We start from the raw sequence: 20,868 nt of genomic DNA on the forward strand, positions 1-20,868 counted from the left end.
GGCCAACCTAACAAACCCCACAAATGCTCTCATTGTTTCTGTTCTGTTAAGATTATAATGTGTCCAAGTTTTAAGTGTAAAAATCCTTTCCCATAAAAACTCAAATTTATGTAAAAATGTGCTTCCTTTAGAACTACGATGACTCCACAATCTCTGGATGCCTGTCCTCTTCAATTAGAAGCTAAAAGCCACTCCCAGATTTAAAATCTGTCAACCCCATGAACACTTTGGTAACTTCACATCCAGCAAATGTGAATAGAAACCAAAATCCATAGAAAACAAATTCCTTCAAGTAATTATTTCTGTGAGATTGCATAATTTTAAGTCAAAATTAGAATGAACAGAATCTGTAGATGGATACACACACACCCTCCCAATTTTGTTATGATAGTTTTCATTCTTTCTAATATCCTTCTCCACACTTCTTTGTGGTTATTGCACCCAGGTCTGTCTAAGGTAAATACCTTGATGTCTCAGCTATGACCTCTATTACATGCCATAGTCCACATCCTTGTCATTATTTTCCCTCACAACAGATCAGCATTGGCCAGAGCCACTTGTATGCAAAACTCAGAGACAGCTTTAAATAACATTTCTTATTTAGGGACTAACTCTCCCACAACTCATGCTTGCCTGCTTACAGATGTCCAATAGGGTTCTTTGTTTTTGCTGGTTAATTAACTGTGAACCCATCTCTGCCACTTTATGTGAACAATTGACCACACTCATCGGGGGAAATCCACAGCCACTTTCTTATGGACATACAAAGATACCAGGTGAATTTCTCCCTTTTAATCAGAAAAGCAAAAGTTTTTCCAGAAGTTCCCCAGTGGGCAAATTTTGTCACATGTCCACCCATAGCTTCAAGGGAAGTTGAAGCATTGAATTTCTCCAGCCTGCATGGTAGAAGATAGCAAGGGAGAAGGGGATCAGCCTCACAACTATGTCTGCAACTTAGAAATAGAAATGGTGAGTCCATGGAGTATGGGTGTTTACATTTTAACAGGTGGTATTCAATCTCTAGCCACAGTTGTATTAATTTAGATACTATATCAAAGACCATTTTGACTTCTGTCTTTGTCATCTGGACTTTCTTTTTGATTCAAATGAAAGATTATATTTAGCTTGGAAATTTGACTCTCCAGTGAGGCCAATTCCTGTGGTTCTCCAACAGGTCATATTTCATCCCATTTTCCTCAGATTTCAGGGTCTCCAGGCTATCATTTCAACTCAGGTTGTTGAGTTCAGGTTCCATGTCACCCAATTCCTCCATCCCTTCTTTACACCATAGCCAGAGTATGGTAAAATATATGTCAGTTTATTTCCTTCAGTGTTTTCGATTGCACTTAGAATAAAATCAGAGCCCTTATCAGGATCTCCACTATCTTCCCTGTTTCCCCTCCATTGTCCTCTTTCCCCTCAATCACTGTATTTTGTCTTTTTAGCCTTCAGTCTATTCCTAGAATCTCCCTGGCTCTTTTCCCACCTCAGTGCCTTTGCACCTGCTGTTCCTTCTACAATGCCCTTCTGATGGCTCTTCTTGTGTTTTGGTTGCTCCTTTTAATCCCTCATTATCTCAGTTTACATGTCACTTCCTCAGAGAGGCTTTCCTGACCATTCCTTCTAGCATAAATCTCCTTTGTAATTTTTTTTTTTTACCATGGCACTGTATTAATTTTCCTTAGAGCAATTTTTATTAGACATGTGAACTTGAGCAATTATTAGCTTCTCTGTGTTTTCAATTCTTTATTTGTAAATAAGGGTAATAACTGTACCAACCTCAGGGGTCTTTGTAGGCAATAAACAAAATAAAGCCCTTAATATTTCTTGGCCTATATAAAACTTTGCTAAATAATAATTACTTGCATAGTTTTTTGTTTCGTTATTTTCCTATTTTCCCCCACCAGACTATAAACTCTAAAAGCAGAGGGACCTTGTCGGTTCTGTTCTTAGTGTGTCTCAGAACCCAGCCTCGTGCCTGGTACATAGTAAGAGCTCACAAAATATTAGATGAACAAATATATGTTGAATAAATGAATTAGTGGCAAATCCTATCTCTGTGGTAGCTCTGATTATGGATTGGACTCCGCTAGCTCATTTCCAGTGTTCAATAGCCTCTGCTGTAAGGGTGCCAGATTAACCAAATAAAAATATACAATCCTATGTAAATTGGAATTTCTGTGTTTTATCTGGCAACCCTACTTTCCTCACTACTACCTTCACCCTTAATGAGCAATACTTTATCTTTCTCATTCTTTCCCTCCCTGCTTTCTCTTCCTCCTTGTTCCTTTCCTCCTACACTCATTTGACGTTTTCTTGAATACAGTTCAGTATCAGGCAACCTCATCATCTTTAAATCTGTAGATATCCACTTCTTGAGGACAACCATCTCTTTGATGGTTAATGAGTTGCCTTTATGACCAGTCTTCCAATTCTCACAGGACCAAATTATCCACCTTCACTGTGACAGCCTTCTTCAGCCTGGATAGCCTTCTCAGGGGACTGCAACTGACTCTTTTCTCTGGATTCAGAACAGGTTAAGTTAGGAACACAAATGTCCTTAATACATTCCCAGGCATTTTCTACCTTATTAGATAATTTTCAGACATCCTGGCTTTGAAAGAGACATAAAGAAAAGAAACCCAACATGGCCTTTCTCAGTTGACCAGAAAAGATAGTTTGACAAGGCTCTACAGAAGAGCTGAGAAGTGCCAAGTCGATGCCATGCTGTTCTTTTCCACTTCCCAGCACAGTCCTGGCTCAGAGTATGAGAACTTAGTTGGTGCTTTAGCCAGACTCTGTCACTTAGATTAGCACGCTTGGCTCTAGATTATGTTAAGACAGTTGGAAGAACTAACTACTTAACCTTTCAGAAGGTAAATAATTTATTTGAAATAAAATGTGTTGGAGAAACCATGGCAGTCACTCCCAGTGGTCTGTCAATATATATGTGAAGCTATGGTGAAAATAGCATCACAGGAGTTACTTCTTGGCAGTATTACACATCCTCTGACTGGAATCTCCATCTAGAAAATGTCCTCTACTGAACATTTGGTTCCTTTACTGTAGCGAAGGAAACATGAGTGTCACGGTCTCAAAGAGTAAAACGTTGATCCCAGATCCATTGTATTTTAACTGTGTGAAGTTGCTAGATGGTTTCACAGTTCTGGGACTTAGTTTCCTTGTCTGTGACATGAAGGTATTGCCTCCTTTGTTACAATGGGTAGTAAGGTTTCTAAATAAGGTGGACAAAGTACCTGGTACTCAGTGAGTCCTCAATGACTGGTAGTTAACACTACTCATTTTAGGTGCTTTTTCTACTTCATAGTGTGTGGCTGTGTTGGTTATATTTGGTAGCAAATTCTCTTTGTTTCTCCAGAGAGGAGCTTCCTTTCAGAATTCTGTACCACCAGTGAGAGATCACTTGCAAGAGGAGCCTGTTGTAAATATGAAGGTGCCATGTTCCTCTTCTGTTAAGAGCAGGGTGTCCAAACTAATCTAATTGCTGCTCATTTTTCCCTTATGAGGCACTGGGGAATGTTCAGCATATTAGATAGAAGAACAAAACTCAGATACCTGCCAAGATTATGTATGGCCTACCCAAGGAAAAACATTTTTTTCATCTTCACAGCTTGTGATTGGAAAAGGACACAGGACAGCTGCTAACTGTTTTCATCTCCACTTTTGGCATGTTCTTCTAATAGCTCTCCTGTCGCAGTCTGCAGCACAGTGGGAACTAAACGAGTAGGACTGAGGTATCCCCCCAGCCCCCTGCTCAGATTCCGCTATTGGGAAAGACCATTTAAAGCATTTAATATCCGCCCTACCCCTTTGGGAATGGTGTAACCCAGCTAGACACCACGCTTCAAAAGAGGGAAGTTAAAGCTTTGCAGTTAGTTAGGGAACATTTAGACCAGAAACCGCCCCCCCCCCCAACGTCCCTGCCAGTCCCGATTCCAGGATTCAGTGAACAGAGAGGACTGGAGCAGAGGAGGGAAGAATAGGTCAGACAGCTTTCCAAATTCTCTTCTATAAAGATAGATTCATTGTTGCTCAAACGTTGTGAAATCAAATGTAAAATATGTCGGAACACTTGCCTTCAAATGTGAAATTTATATGGCTCTAAAGCAAAAAGCAAATGGTTTAGGTCTAGTCACATTTTTTAACTGAATCTTTTTTCTCCGACACTAACCCTACTGGAGGCAGTATTGGGAAATAGTCACACAAAAGGCTCCTATTAGCTAATGGAACAAGCACCTATCTCAGAGAGCTATGGTGAGAATTAAGTAAGATAATATATCTAAGGCATTTAGAACAGGGCCTGTCTGGGGAACCTGGGTGGCTCAACTGGTCAAGCGTCTTCCTTCAGCTCAGGTCATGATCTCAGGGTCCTGAGATAGAGCCCCACAACAAGCTCCCCACTCAGCAGTGAGTCTGCTTTTCCCTCTCATTCTCACTTTCTCTCAAATAAATAAATAAAAGTATTCAAAAATAAATAAATAAATAAAACGGAACAAAACAGGGCCTGACACATAATAAGAACTCAGTAAGTGTGTAATTTGCTTTATGCTTACATCACCTGCTATTGGTGTGAAAATTTAAAGAAGACAGTAGGTCTTCATAAGCTTCATATTTTCATATGCATGTATCCAGAAAAAAGTAAGAATGTAGAAATAAGTTTTGTTCACAATCTCATTCCTTCTCATAGGACTGGTGGATTAACATCCTTAAAAAAGAATAGGCTTCCTCTTGCATCTGTGAAACATTTGACCAAGATAGAACAGATTACTGTATAAATGACTTTGAAGTCTTATACATAATTCTAAAATCTACATGAACACACTCAAATGAATTAGAGTTGTAACTTATGAAATCATCAAACCTTGCTCAATACTTTGACAAATAAATACCTGATTACTTCAATTCCCTCCCTCTCTCTCTCTCCATAGCTTCGGAACAGATATTTCAAAGGGGAAATAGAAGTGAAAAATAAAGAGGGGAAAACTGGTAGTATAAAACTCATTACAATCATGTTAGTAACAAATACTAATCTTAAAAAATAATTCTAAGATACAGCGTATTTATTAAAATAGATACATATATAAGATGCTCTCTAACTTATTGCTCAATAATGTGACATTTATTTGAATCAATGATCCATGTTGTCTAAAGACTCTAAGAAACTCTCTTCGTAAGCTAAGAATGTGAAAATCTAGTTAAGCCGTGAACAAGAAATTCCATTGCGGTAGACAGAACATTTTCAAATGGAAGGCTAAGGTAGAGGGATAAAAAAAAGTATACTGTTATTTCATTCATGTAAGAGAGGGAATTAAAATTGGAAGAAACACACACACAAAAAATTTTTAGTTGTGTAAAATTGGAAGAAGCACATTATCCATTATCTGATTACTTACGGTAACCCATGTTTCCATCTGATAAACAAAATAAAGCTTTCCAACACTGTCAGGGGAATTATAAATCTGGGACTTATCCCAATAGTTACCATCCTAATCATGCAGAAAAGACTGGCATTCTGTTTACTTGTAGGTTGATATCAAATTGACTCAAAGCCTTTATAAAAGCTAAGAGGTATGTTATTCCACGAACATTATATATAGTTTTATGCCACAACATCATTTATGCTGTAAAAAATATTAAAAATAATCCAAAATATGTGTTTCCCTGTGTGTGAGTTTGCAAGATCTTGCTATCATTCTATTATACAAATATTCTGTTTTAAATATTTCGGGCCACACAAATTGTGGAGAAGAATCTAGTTTAGTTAATTATAGAGCAAAAAAAATTTTTTTCTCCAAATTGACAGAGTCCTATCAATTTTTTCAGTCTTGGACTGAAGAGAGAGAATAAATAACATCCAGCTTAAGGTTATATTAAAAATAAACAAGTTCCCTGTGGTCCTTAAATATGTTTCCCTAGCATCTGTAGGGATTTATTACATATAATAGGCAACATGAAGGAACATTTGCTGAATGAATCTGATATGGAATTGAGGTTATGAAAATAAGAGGACTTTTCAAGCTGGAGTTCTGAGAGACAGAAGTGATCAGATCAGTGATCAGATCAGAGAAGATCAGTTTAGATATTTTTGAGAGAAGAATTCAATAAGTAGCTATTATATTTCTCATAGAGCATTAAGAACAAAATACTACTTTTGATTCTATTTGGTCAAATTGTTAGTTTATCACAGCTGAAAAAAAAATCCAGTAATACAAAATATTCTCCCTAGGGTCAGAGAAACTTGAGTTTCAGCTCTCAGAGCATAAAATATGTTATTTTTTCCCCATTCCATGATTTAAGAAAGCAATAAAGACCCCTGGATTAGATATTTCTTGTCAGTAAAAGGACAGCTATTCTAAAAAACACTGTCTTGGGCCTTTGATCCTTCTAGTAAGTCATTAACTAAGCAACTTTATCTGCTGATTATTATTCCCTAAGTGCCTTGTGCAATGTGCCTGGTAGTGTGCTAAGAAAATAAGAAATTACTCCTTGATTTGATTTGTCATTTTGATAGCATAGATTTCTAGTCCCATAAGAAACACTAATGAAAATAGAACTGCTACTAATTTGTTTTAATGACTGAAAAATTAGAAGAAAATTTGCTAAACATCCTCAATTTTATGTTCATGAACTTTGACTAAGAAGCACATCAATTATATCCTGAGGATGACTCATGAGTATTTCTGACTCCCTGTTCTGATTCCCTATCAGTCCCCATTTTTTTCCTTATGTGATTCAACTATAGTTTCAAAAGAAATGCCTTTAATTGTGGAAAAGCACTGTCTAACAAAATTTTCTTTGATGACAGAAATCTTCTTGTTTGTGTTGTCCAGTACTGTAGACACCAGCCACCTGTGGCCAACACATTTTTGAAATCTGGTTTGAAAAGAATCAACTAGATATGGCAATTGAGACATCTTTCTCAACATTTGGCAGAGAAACTCTATGGGGTTATTGTGGTGGGTTGAGGAGTAAATGGGAGATAGGAAGTACACACAGCATGCATACTAGGGATGAGGGGGTAGACAGTACAGTGTAGTAGTTAATTAAGCAAAAGACACACATCATGGAGCTCTACTCCAAAAACCTTTGATCTGGCAGTCGTGTGAAAAAGGAAAGAGAGAGAAAGCCAGAGTTTACATTCAGCTATTACTGAAGGGGGTAAAAAAAGATAAGCTGTGATATTTCTAACATTTAGTAAAGGCAAGTCATAACATCAGAATAAATTCCAGCTTCCCAGGAAGAATGGAAATGTTTATTGTCTTTGATGGCACATCTGTTACCCAAGTGCAAATGAAATGGTTAGTTGTAAGATTTGAGACATTTGATTTTTTCCTGAAAGGCTTCCTGTAAGAAGCCTTGATATTACAGACTGAAGGCATTCTGTCATTTCTTTTAATAATAAATGTTATAAGTTCCTACTTAATACTGAGATTAATTTTTCCCCCCAAAAAGTGCATTCTTGTATTTCTCTATAATTACAATTGATCCTTGAACAATGCAGGGATTGAGTGCTGGCCACCCCCCCACCCCCGCTGCCCCGTGCAGCCAAATATCTGCATATAATTTTTGTCTCCCCCCAAATTTAACTACTAATAGCCTACTGTTGACAGGAAGCCTTTGTAATAACAGTCAATCAACACATATTTTGTAAATTACAAATATTATATGCTGTATTCTTACAATAAAGTAAACTAGAGAAAAGAAAATGTTACTAAGAAAGTCAAAAAGAGAAAGTAGATTTGCAGTATTGTATTTATTGAAAAAAAAAAAAAGTTTAAGTGGACCCACACATTTCAAACCCATGTTGTTCAAGGGTCAACCATACTTCTTAAAGCTAACTTTAGGTTGCAAGCTCTGAAACACTAAAATGTCATTGCAATGTAAATGTAACTTCAAACTATACAATCTATATTTACATATAAGGATACAAATTGAAAGTTAGAAATTACTGAAATCATAGCATTTTAGAACTGAATGTGTATTCATTGAACTGCATTTTACGGGTGAGGACCATGAGACCTAGAAATAATATATGACTTAGCTAAGTTTACCCAAACAAGATTCGGACCCAGATCTTTAGACTCCAAGCCTGGTTGGTGTTTCAAAAAAAGACTGGCTAGATGATGCACCAGGATATTTTTGGTATCTCTATATATTGCAGTAAGAGAGAAAATAGAAAATTTCTAACAGCATGCCTCATTGGGGACAGAGAATCCTTTTCTTTACATTTCCACAATTAGTACCATTTCCCCTTGGGCACATTCTCACCATTTGCACTGTGCTTCCCAAATTTTCACTCATTTTTCAAAAGTGTTTGGTAATTATTCCATATGCTAGGAAATTTGACCCAAAGAGAAGATGTCTAACTTCCCTACAATTTTTCAAAAATTTTCCTCCTACTGAAGATAGAGAAGATGGTATATTGGTAATTTAGAAGAACAGTGGTTTTTTTAAGGATTTAATCCTTCAAACAATTTCAGTATTCAAATTTTCAGGATTACCTGTAGATAGTAGGTATCTATAATTACTAAAGCAGAAGATACACTGACAGAAGACAAGCACAGACACCCCAAGGAATGTGTGTGAGCTGATGTTGTGGGTTGTTAATTTAGCCCATAGAAAACCTGATAATGATCTAGCACATAGACAGACAAAGTTTTCTGTTTCTTGTTTGTTTGTTTGTTTGTTTTTTCTGTTTTTGTTTTTTAAGATCCTTCTAACTCCTTTTGGAAACCCTATAAACACTAAAAGTCAAATACAGAATAGTATCATATATCCTACTCATGACATACTAGTCCATTTCTGAAAATAATAACGCTTTCTCAAAATGAGGCCATTTATATTCTTAGCCATGCTCTACTGTGTGCACAGAGTAATTTCTTGAGAGCAATGTTTCCTGTGGCATTTTGCCAACACTGGCTTTATTTGTTTTTCATTAGGCTTTTCATTATCATGCTGCTATATACCTGGATCGTTCTGCCTCCTCTGAGAAGGCCAGGGTAGCTTAAACATAGGAAGGATACCAGGAGTAGGTGGAATGTTTTTGTCCAGTGAATGCCCATTTTAAATCTCTAGCTATGGTACCATTCTTATGGCTTTAATCTTTCTAAGAACAATCAATTACCCATTTATAATGCAGTCTGATATTAAATTGTTCACATTCGTCTCTTCTGTCCCTATACAGGGAAAGATACTAATCTCACTCTGTACCACACAAGACTGGCCCACCCTCCTTTATTACCTCAGGAAAGGCATCATGATTCACCCCCATTGCCCAAGCCCGGAAGTACTGTGTATTCTGCATTGCTCCATCATTCCACATATTCAGTCACTGAATCACACTTCTTGATAGTTTCGAACCCACTCATGTCTTTCTGTTTCCCATGACTACCACTACCTCAGTCTAAGCCCACATTGTCTCTACAACAACTGTACTAACTCCTAATGGTCTCCGTGCTCCCAGGATTGCCCTTTCGAATTCATTCTCTTTTGCTTTAAATATCTGTGGGTACCCATTGCTCTCCATAAAGATGTGTTCTGTAATTCCTACTCATAAATGTTTTTGTTACACATTAATAAGATAGTTTCATTTGTCCAGAAAAAGGAGTGCTTCAAATTTTGAACTTCCTTATAGACCCCTCAATTTAAAGGGAAACACTAGCTTACAGACTACAAAAGACTAAAATTTAGGAACAAAATAAGCGACCTGTAAGTTTCTGTATTAGAATATTAATCAGAGGCATAAAAAAAAGTCATTGAAATCAAAGAATTTCAGAATTAGATTGGTTCTTGGAGATTGTATATCTCAACTTTGTCATTGTACAGGTAAAGAAACTGAGCCCTAGCCACTAAATTGCCCTAAAACTAAACTAAACTGATCTTTCTAAATTTGGAATCTCATATGTAATCCCTGTCCTTAAAAATCTGTCCATGGGGATGTCTGGGTGGCTCAGTTGGTTAAGCGGCTGCCTTTGGCTCAAATCATGATCCCAGGGTCCTGGGATCGAGTCCCGCATTAGCCTCCTTGCTCAGCGAGGAGCCTGCTTTTCCTCTCTGCTTCTGCCTGCCACTCTGCCTGCTTGTGCGCTCTCTCTTTCTCTCTGTCAAATAAATAAATAAAACTTGAAAAAAAAAAATCTGTCCATGGCTCCTTGTTATGGTCAGGATGAAGTCTGAATTCCTCAGGCTGGTGTGCAATGTGCATATAGTCAGGCTTTGGCTTACCTTGACAGCCTTAACTTTTGTTCCTCTCTCCAACTCATCCAAGAACCCAGTGCTTCCGAATATGCTATGTTGTTTTTCACCCACGAGACAGTGTATGTCATTTCCCTGTGTCCTGCTCTGTTGAGTGCTAAGTCCTAACCATGCTTCAGATACCTGACCAGACATCACCTCTATGGAAAACATACACCCAGATCCCCTTGGAGTTCTCAAGCATGTGTCACCATCATAGCACATTCACAGCATTCTACCTGCCTTTGAAAATCTGTTTTACATCCCTGGACTGGAAAGAATAAAGGCAGTTGTGGGCAGGGACCTCCAAATTATTCATTGTTGTATCCCCATATCTTGATCAGATGTCTGGCATTCAGTATTTTAAGATTAATTATTAATTCCCACTTTTAACCAGCCTAGTATATTTCAATTTTTTAATCAGTCCTCCTCTCACAGTCTGTTTTCAGGGGAAGACTAAAAACCGATTCATTCACGTCAACATATAGGTAGGTCACTGAAGATCCTGAATGGCAACTCTTCTCAGAAGCATTTGCATTTTTAGGGGAATGGTTTTAGAACACAGGAATGAATCCCCAATGCAGATAACCCCATCATAAATAGTGAGCCATGACAGCATTTCTGAGAGGAAGGAAGCTTTCCTAGGACCTTCAACTCAGTCACATAGGTGACCTCCAAATTGCCCTCACCCTCACAGAAGAATGACTCTGTTTTTGTTTGTAAAAATCAGCTCACTTATTAGTTATTTTTCTCTGCATTAAATAAATCATTATTTACCCATGGTAATAAATAATAATAAATAATATTAATATATTAATAAATAATATAAATAATAAATAATCATTATTTACCCATGGTAAAAATACCTGATTTTAACATTTCTGGGTTTATTTCAGGGAAGCAATGTTATGGAAGATCAGGATTTGTTGGAAATTGGAATCCTTAATTCTGGGCACAGACAAAGAATTCTACAGGCAATCCAGCTCCTTCCAAAGGTAAGCAATGCTTTCTTGGCCTGGCCCCATGTACAGGAGTCTTCAGTCCAGATATGAAAGGGCTATTGGTACTTAGGACAACATCTCTACATATTGATGCAACTCCCAAAAGCGGTTCTTTTTGTAAGTCAGTCAGACTTACAAAACCACTGTGGGCCAAACTTGGCTTTAGGTGGATGACAAGAATGTCATACAGGACCAGCAGGGCACCTTCAGGGCTTCTCTTCAGTGCAAGTCCTTATACTGGTACAAACATCAGTCGAGGCCCCTCAGGTGACAGCTCAGGTACCAGAGGACAAGATCAATATTTGGTGGGTGTGGGAATGTTCCTGAATTAAAAGCCTGAATAAAGGCAGTTTATCTATCTCTTGTACACCCAATAGTCTTTGCCTTTAGGGGCAAGGGGTCTGCCTAATTATGAGTCATCACTCAAGGAAAACCAAAGTATCAAATCCCCATCAGGTATTTATAGCTCATGTATAAACCCTCTCAGTCTAGATGCAATTTGCAAGCCAACATATCATTTTAACTATAAGCCCTATGTTACCTAGCAACAGAGTTGACCTTCTGTTTCCAGATAAGGTCTCATAGGAACCTAAAGGAAGAGGTAGGATCTAAGCACTGGTCTTTAAGATATGTAGGACTTTAACTGATAAGGAAAAGGAAAGCATTTCAGGGATCAGCAGAAATCATATAAATATAAATATAAATTGCCAAAAGTATTAAAGGAATAGTGACACTATGTGATTTAAAATGCAGTGGGATTTGCGCAACAGTGTGAATGTCCTCAATCACTGCCACCAAATTATACACTTAAAAATGGTTCAGGTGGTAAGTTTTGTGTTATGCTTAAAAATAAAAAAAAATAAATAAACATAGTTTTTTAAATAATTTCTTTAAAAAGAAAAAAAAAATCCAGTGTGATTAAAACAATTAGAGAGCAGAGAGTACAGCCAGAGATAAAGCAGAAAAAGTAGATTGGGTCAGTCTGTGTCAGGCTAAAGAATTTGAAATTTGTTCTGTAGGCTCTGAGGAACAGACATGACTGGACTGCTTTGGGCAGTCAATTTTGGAGGCAGTATACAATTGGCATGAGAAGGAGGGAAAGTTGAAGTAGGGTCAACCAGCTGGGAAAAGATTCAGGGGGCAAGACTGAAAGCAGATGAAAAGTTAGACTCGCAGCTAGATGCAGGAACGTACCATATATTTTGTGCTCTCCTTTGCTCTTTTCCTTCCTGATGAGGCTGTAATTTCTCCTCAGAACGAGAAAGATAAAGATTAACCACTGTTTCTAAGGAAGTGATCTGATGAAATTTGCCAACTGACAGTGAACTGAGTGTCCACTGATAGAACCTTACCACTTTTGCAAATTCGAGGAGAGTTACGCATACAAAAGGAGTTTGATCATACAATTTTCTACAGTTACAGGAAAAGAATAAAACGGCCTTAGAACTAAATCCAGAAGTAATTCTTATAAGTGTATTGTTCACCTCACTACTTTTGTTATCTTAAAATATTGCTTCTTCAGCTAGTTTGCTCCTCATTCTCTGTGAGGACTTTTACACTGCTATACCCCCAACACGGAGCCCAATGTGCAGCCCATGGTAGGCACTCAAATCCATAAGTGACTACCCTCTTGTCATAAGGCTGCCTGTCAAGTTAAGCTCAAATAGTTCCACATCACTTCCTTTGTGAAACTTTCCCTAAAATGGAACCACGGTCTTTCACCTTGGTAATTATCACCTGGCCCAAACCAACCACCATTAAGTGGACTACCAGAGTAAGTTCTCTCTATCATCTGTAGGTTGGATTACTGGAGTCAATTTCTCATTGGTTCTCTCTAGCTTGGATAATTCACAGATACCTAATCTCTGTCCTTGTTACCTTTCTTATCACTCTATATCTGAATTTCCACACAGCATCCAGAATGATCCTTCTCAAATGTAAATCAGATCATGGCACACCCTGTTTAAAATCTCCAGTGGCTGTCCTTCTCACTTAGAATAAAATCTTTATCGCAGCCTACAGAAGTCAATAGGATCTGGCCCCTTCCCACCTCCATGGCCTCATCTCTCACTCTCCCATTTTCCTAAACTCTAGTTATGTGGTTTCTTTTTGTTCCAGAATATACCAAGCTCATTTTTGCCTCAAGCCCTTTCCATACTGGTCTTTTTGCCTAGTAAAAAGACTTTTATTCAGATTTTCATACACTCGCTCCCATATATCATCAAATCTCTACTCAGCTGCCATCTCCTCACTGAGGCCTTGATGACCTCAAAGTCATACTCCCCACATAACATCACTGTCTTCATATTACCCCATTTTAGTTTCTCCATGGCACTTCTGGCTACCTTAAGTTATAGTATTTATGTGTTTGTTTTTTCCTTATTCTTCATCTCTTCCCCAAGATGCAGAGTCCATAAGCTCAGGGACCTTGACTATCTTGTTCCCTTCTATATATCCAGCCACTAGAGCAGTGGCAGTCACATCATAGGTGGTCAGAAATGTTTGTAGAAGGCAGTAATACACTGCTGCTTTCTTTCCTCTGAGGTTTGATAGCTCTGAAGTTACTAAGATTCCACCACTTCTGCCATAGAAACATCCTGAAGGCAGGCAGTGTCAGATCCACCCTTGAATTTCCCAATGTGCTTAGCCCAATACATGCGCATTTAAAGAATGGAAGAATGAACAACTGAATGAATATTTTCCTCATGTTAATTCAAATATACATTTTTCAAGTCAAAAAGTGCTTCAATTTTAAGACATATCCATAATTGTGTATATGCCATTTGATAATGAGAAACAGAAGAACCTGATCTTGGAATTATTTGGAGAATAAATGGAGTGTTTATTTTTAAGACAGAATATCATTCCCATTAGAGAAAACAATATAGCAGAAACAATACAAAATTAAGCCTTTATCAAGAGGCTGAAGCGAAAGTGCTTACTATGCACCCAAATGAGTAGAGAATATATAAAAACATCCAAACACGTGTTCATCAGCACAAACAGAATGTTATAATGCTACAAATTGATGCTTTGCCTTCTTAGGTAATGAGCCCAATCTTCAGATGGTTAATAGTGTAATTTTACTGCCAGCACATTCATTTGCATTCACTCTAACTTTGCACTGCCGCAAAAGGGACACAGTGTCTCTTTGTTTTGTTTATGCAATTTTAGTCTTCAGAATATCTGTGTTCTTCATCTGTCATGAAAAATATTCCATGATTGCTACCTGAAATCCTTTAATTAACATATTGTGTTTTGGAATCCCTAAGATTGTTCCTAAACAGAGAAAAGGTGGTTTGCTAAATGCAATCTTGATCTGTTAGCACACTTCAAAACGTGTTTTTCATGCTTTATTTGTTATTTGTTGTTTCAAATTTCAAAGACAAAAGTTTATCTCTTTGGTAAGAATGGTTTTTCTGTAATATGCCCTTTTTAATATTGAAATATTCACCAGTGCAAAGGTCTGCATGTTCTCAAGTACATTTGATACATCCATCACATGGAATGTATTCCGTGTGTTCTAAGCATAGGCATAGTTAGAACAGTAAGCACATTAATTCCTCTCTTCCACTCATTGTTTCCCTCTGTCTTTTATAATGCTTGACCTTGAGTAGCAAAGCTCAATTATCCATTTTCTCCCAGTCTCCACTTTCCTCACCAACCCCAGTTCTGTCTTTCCTTAGGTCTAAAAGTTTTCCAGAACTTCTAAAGATCAGATTTCACCCTTTTCTCTCTTTAAGAAAGGAAACATACCAAAAGTTTCATGAGAAGGTGACTTGCTTTTTACTCCCCTAGAAACTGTAAGCATATTGGACTTTTTCTGTCCCCTAGACTTGGGAAAACAATCTGATTACTTATTTGAACACATCATTTACCTTTTTCCAGGTACGAATTCCATATGACCAAGTATTTGGATAATCCTCTAAAATCCTTTTAAAAAGGCATCATGTCTCTTATCCCTTGACAATATAACACTTGGAAATCAGGAATTCAGAGCATTTTCATTTTATTTTTTTTTTAATTTTTTTATGAGCATTTTCATTTTAAATGTTTGCAAGACTTCCATCAGAACCCATTTGTCTGCCCTCTTAACCTCTCTCATCCTGAAGATATTCCAGCACACCAGCAACTTGTATGTCACATGCCCACTTCTTTTTCAACATTTTCTTTCCTCATATTTTTATGTTTTTTATCTTTGGATTTACTGAGTAGTGGTTTATACTCACTGTCCCCTTTATTTTGCTCCTATCGATCCTTCAACCTATTTGGGTCTAACTAGTTCCTACGCTACCACCGCACACAAGGTTATCAGTAACCAGTAGGGAAGAAAGTCCATATGACCCTTTCCACCTTCACTGCACTTCAGCTTTAGTGAAGTTCCTATAGTCATGTCAGCTGTCAGCATTGTCTTCTTCTGGCGTCCTCATTACCTGGTCATCTTCCTGCCTCTCTGATGCTCTCTCTCCTCCCCTGCTCATTTTCCTCAGTTAAGTGGTGGAGTTCCTCAAAACTCAAACTCAACAATATTTGCTATCTAGTAACGGTTGTTATCACAGTACTCTTGATCATAGTACAGTTTCTGGTGTTCATAGTTTTCCTCCTCATTGTTAGCCTACTTCTTTTTTACTGCATAATGAACATTTACATTTCAGCTGCTCATTATTTCTAAGTTCAATTCAATTTAACTACTATTTGTTGGGCTACATACTTCCAATTATTTTTTTCACTGTACAACACTGAAAAACCTCTGGTTGGATTAAATTACCTCCTTTCCTAACCTCAGTTTGAGATTTGGGTTTTAAAAAAAAAGCACAGATATATCTGTTATTCCAATAGAAAAACAAGATTCAGTGTTAGTTATCACTGTTATATAACAAGTTACCCCAAACCTTAGTGGCATATAAAAACAACATTTATTTTCTCAGAGTTTCTGTGGGCCAAGAATGCAGAAGCAGCTTAACTGGATCCTTGGTTCTGGGTCTCTGGCAGGGCTACAGTCATCTCAAGACCCAAGTGGGAAGGACCTACTGCCTAGCTCACTCACATGGTTATTTATAGGAAGGATTCTGTTCCTCAGGGGTTTTTGGACTGAGGCCTCAGTCCTTCACAAGCTGTTGACTGAAGGTTTTCTTCAATTCTTTCTCATGTGGGCCTCACCATAAAGTACCTCACAACAGACATCTGGCTTACACAGCACAGCAAGTGAGAGGAGAAGAAAGAGCCAGGGAGATGGAAGTCACAGTCTTTGGTAACATGCCATCCTTTTGCCGTATTCTATTCATGAGAATCAAGTCACTAAATTAAGTTCACATACAGGAGGAGGTGTTTAGAGATGCAGTAAATTTCTGGAGGTGGGATCCCTAGGGGTCCACCACAGAAGTCTACTCACTGCAAATACACTTTATCATGGTCTACATTACAATCTAGTTTCCAGGTCTACATTTGTGGTTAAAGTGGAATAACCTACCAGTAATAACAATGAAAAGGACTCCTTTTATTTTCATCAGCCATCTTCATGGGACCGTGATATTCACAACTAGATGATTTAGAAGCCATATTTGCAATTGCCACTCAAAAAAGAGTTAGATGTTAGATAGCATGATATGATATAATCATACACAAATTAGAGACCCCAAAGATGTGCTAATTACACATAAATACTTCATGATCTAAACACCACTGATCTAAATGATACACACAAATCAGCAATCCCATAAAACATCATACATTTTTAAAACATGTTCTTCTTCATCAGTGCCTCACTGCTGAAAGAAGATTATTTCCATCTATATTAGGAAAGTTAACTGGTCAAAGTCTATTAGACAGGACTTTTAGGGTGTTAGCAAACACCAAAGCTGGGGCACCTCGGTGGCTCTGTCACTTAAGTGTCTGACTCTTGGTTTCAGCTCAGGTCATAATCTCAGAGTCATGAGATTGAGCCCCACTTTGGGCTCTACACTCAGCAGAGAGTCTGCTTGGAATTCTGTCTTCTGCCTCTGCCCTGCCCCCTCCCTCAAATAAATAAATAAATAAATATTTTATAAAATTAAAAAAATTAAAACAACCAAAGCTAGAAGTGGAAGGGATCATGTAACCTTAAGCCTGATCAGAACAAATAGATAAAAGCAACAGTTGACCAAAAAAAATCTTGTGAGCAGGATGTACAGATAAACTGACAGGGACTGAGAACTTAAACACTATTAAAGACAAGACAATATGGAGTGGTGGAAATTGTGGCAAACCGTAGAATACAAACCCTGTCCCTCCAGAAATACCAGTTTTGTTTCAAAACAAAACTATATTACTAAAACAAATCACCAAGGACCAGAGTTAGTTATAGCTATTACAATGAGATCATGGATTATTTCAGAGCTCAAAAGGAGTACTATGGATGTGCCACTATCCCAGTTTGGCTTCTTGTCCGAAACTATGCTCTTAAAGATGCTAGTTCTTTCAAGTTCCTTAAAATTCAGATATGTATCAATTGTAGTCTTGATGGTTGATGAAGATGTGTATAAGCTTTAGGGGAAAAGTGTTTAACCAAAGTAATTTCTTTAAAAGTCTAGAAAAGAAGATTCAGTCTTACTTCCTATCACTTAGAAAAATGATAGACACTCCTTCCTGTGTCTTCTGCTGTTTTTCAGAAGGGCAATGGCAAACTGTAGACTGCAGGCACAGAAGTTCTCAAGGTACATTTGACAGTGTAACTTTTCTTTCTCCCCTGTCATCACTCACTCTCTACCTACCCTCATTCTTTTACTTGCATTTCTTTGTTTTTGCAGCTGGTCTTAAACGTTGTACCACCCAGTGTTGATCTGCCACCCTATGAATCCAGTTAAAGATAGACTTTTGAACAAAATCCCATACACATACATGTACCGTTAGGATTAGGGGCCCTAACTTAAAGTTAATACACAATTGGACCCACGGTCTGACCCAAAGCATAGGGTATTCTTTTTCCTTTAAGTCTGATCCTTGGTGAGTCAAATTGTGGTGTTCTGAGAGTCCTTTCAATTGCCATTCAGTTCTGCAGATGTCTTACGATTCTGTGACAAGCAAATAAGCTCATTGGATCAGACAGGTCAGTGTAAAAGCTTGCTTATTTCTCAGGAGAGGTGTTGGTGCCATTAGAGAACAGGGAAGGAAGACAGACTAACTGACCTTACAGCGAAAAACTTAGGTAATTGTATTACATAAATCTTAAAGTGACAGTAAATCATTCAGATCTTTTCTGTTATTTCTTAGCCTAGCAACCCTGATGGCCTACATTTTCCTAGAGTGACCTCTTCTCCCATGCCTCACATTTTCTGTTACATGTGGAGACCAATAACTAGTCTGTCGTTCAAGAGTACATCGGGAGAAGGAGGGGCTGGTGTTTATAAAGGTCTCTGGGCCCTCTGAAATGACAGAGCCCAGTATGTACAGAATACGAATTAGCGTAGCTGATTGGGCTGCACAAGTATTCCAAGAACTGCTGGGTGTGTGAGGAGTGCAGTCTTAGCATAATTTTTATTATTTATTTATTTATTTATATTGTGTTCTGTTAGTCGAGCCCTAGCATACTTACCGATGCTCTGTTCTAAGATTTTTCTGCAGTTTCAGAAACCAAGATGACTGCTGCATTCTTCCTAAGCTAAGGGGGAAAGATCTTTTAATGTTTTCTTTTAGATGAATTTATCTTGGAATAGTTTATTATGTAGACCAGAGAGCTAAAATATCATTTTTAATTATAGTCTTCCCCCGCCCCGACCCGGTATTTACAGAGAAATAGGGGAGGAATTCTGCAAGTAATTAGGTTTTGATCTATAGCCATCCCCAGCAGCTGTCACCCTCAGTTTTGAGGAGTTCACCCCGATTTAATAAAGAACAATGGCCCCCTTGAAGTGCTACTGCAATCAGTAGTAATAGTAGAGGAACTCTGATACCTGGGCACTTTCCCTTCCTTACATAATTCTTCCAAGAAGATCACAATTTAGAGCTGCAAAAGACCTTAAAACATCCAGCTCAGTATCTCTCCTGAGACTTTTACAGGTGAGGAAACCAAGTGTAGGTCATATTAAATGACTTGCCCTGCGGCAGATTGTTTCTTAGTGACAGAAGTGGAGCTAAATCCCAAGTGTCTGTGCTCATGGCAAGTGCCTCCCAGGCGAATACTGTGTGATATCGGAGACCCAAGGCTCTGAGGACTCCTGTGTATTTGCAAGAGAAACTGTAAAAAGGACAGGAAAGGACCAAATGACTAACCATAAGAAAAAGAATTATTTAAAATATTGGGCCTTTTCTTAAGTTTCAGGCTTAAAAGGTAGTTTTTGTAACTTCCCTAAGTCTCTAAACTCCCTTTTCAAGACTGGAGGTGAAGGATTGCGCCAGGAATCCAAAAGCTCTAGAAAAGGAGGAAGGAGACACACAGGGGAAAGAAGAAAGGCAGACATAGACCATGTCAGCAGTCCAGGTACCCACTGGGTGTCAAACCACTTGTTTATCCATTCATCCGTTGAAGGGCATCTTGGATGAATGGATAAGGAAGATGTGGTCCATATACACTATGGAGTATTATGCCTCCATCAGAAAGGACAAATACCCAACTTTTGTAGCAACATGGACAGGACTGGAAGAGATTATGCTGAGTGAAATAAGTCAAGCAGAGAGAGTCAATTATCATATGGTTTCACTTATTTGTGGAGCATAACAAATAGCATGGAGGACATGGGGAGTTAGAGAGGAGAAGGGAGTTGGGGTAAATTGGAAGGGAAGGTGAATCATGAGAGACTATGGACTCTGAAAAACAATCTGAGGGGTTTGAAGTGGTGGGGGGGTGGGAGGTTGGGGGAACCAGGTGGTGGGTATTAAGAAGGGCACGGATTGCATGGAGCACTGGGTGTGGTGAAAAAATAATGATACTGTTATGCTGAAAATAAATAAATTAAAAAAAAAAAAAAAACACTTGTTTACCCTCAAAGGTGGCCTTCGGAAACCATTACTAACAGTAGCCACTGCTGTTTCAAAGAAGGAAAAGCATAATGGAATAAAATAACTGAACTAATCTTATTTATTTTCTTCTTTAATCTGGGTAGAGAGGAAGGGAAGATGGGCAAGAGAGAAAGGCACCCTAGGAGAGAATGAAGACACATCTTCCGAGCATTAAGCTCCATGGAGATGACATTTTTAGAAGAATCAGCCAGGAAGCAGCAGGGTGTAATGGTTGGGAACATGGCCAGACTTCCTAAGTTTGATTTTACCTATTTAGTAGGGGTGTTGTGAGATTTAAATGAGTCAATATTTATAAAATACTTAAAATGGAGCCTGGCATATCCTATGTGCTATATTTATGTTTACTAAATAAATTTTTTAAAAAACTTGAAGGTGAACCAAGAAAAAAAGTGAGGTTCCTTCATCCCATTAAAAATTACTTCTCGAGGCATACACAATAGACAAAATGAATCTCCTTTTATTCATTTCATAGATCTATTATGAAATATCTACTGCATGCCAGGTACTCTTCTAGGTGTTGAGGAGTTGATGTTAGGAAACAACACGTACAAGGTCACGGTCCTCTTGTAGCTTACATCCTAGAGAGGGGTGCAGACAAAAAGAAGTAAACAGATGTAAT

At 38.0% G+C, this 20,868-nt stretch overlaps 1 protein-coding gene across 13 annotated transcripts in view; it reads left to right on the plus strand.

The window, feature by feature from the left end:
* Positions 1–20,868, plus strand: part of ANKS1B (ankyrin repeat and sterile alpha motif domain containing 1B) — a 1,094,885-nt gene that overhangs the window by 768,335 nt on the left and 305,682 nt on the right. For all 13 annotated transcript variants that reach the window (XM_059402276.1, XM_059402278.1, XM_059402277.1 and 10 more), the window contains one exon: positions 11,151–11,249. In XM_059402276.1, coding sequence (XP_059258259.1) covers positions 11,151–11,249 — 99 coding nt within the window. The remainder of the gene's footprint in view (positions 1–11,150; positions 11,250–20,868) is intronic.

This window comes from Mustela nigripes, chromosome 6 (genome assembly GCF_022355385.1).
Source record: "Mustela nigripes isolate SB6536 chromosome 6, MUSNIG.SB6536, whole genome shotgun sequence".
NCBI lineage: Eukaryota > Metazoa > Chordata > Mammalia > Carnivora > Mustelidae > Mustela > Mustela nigripes.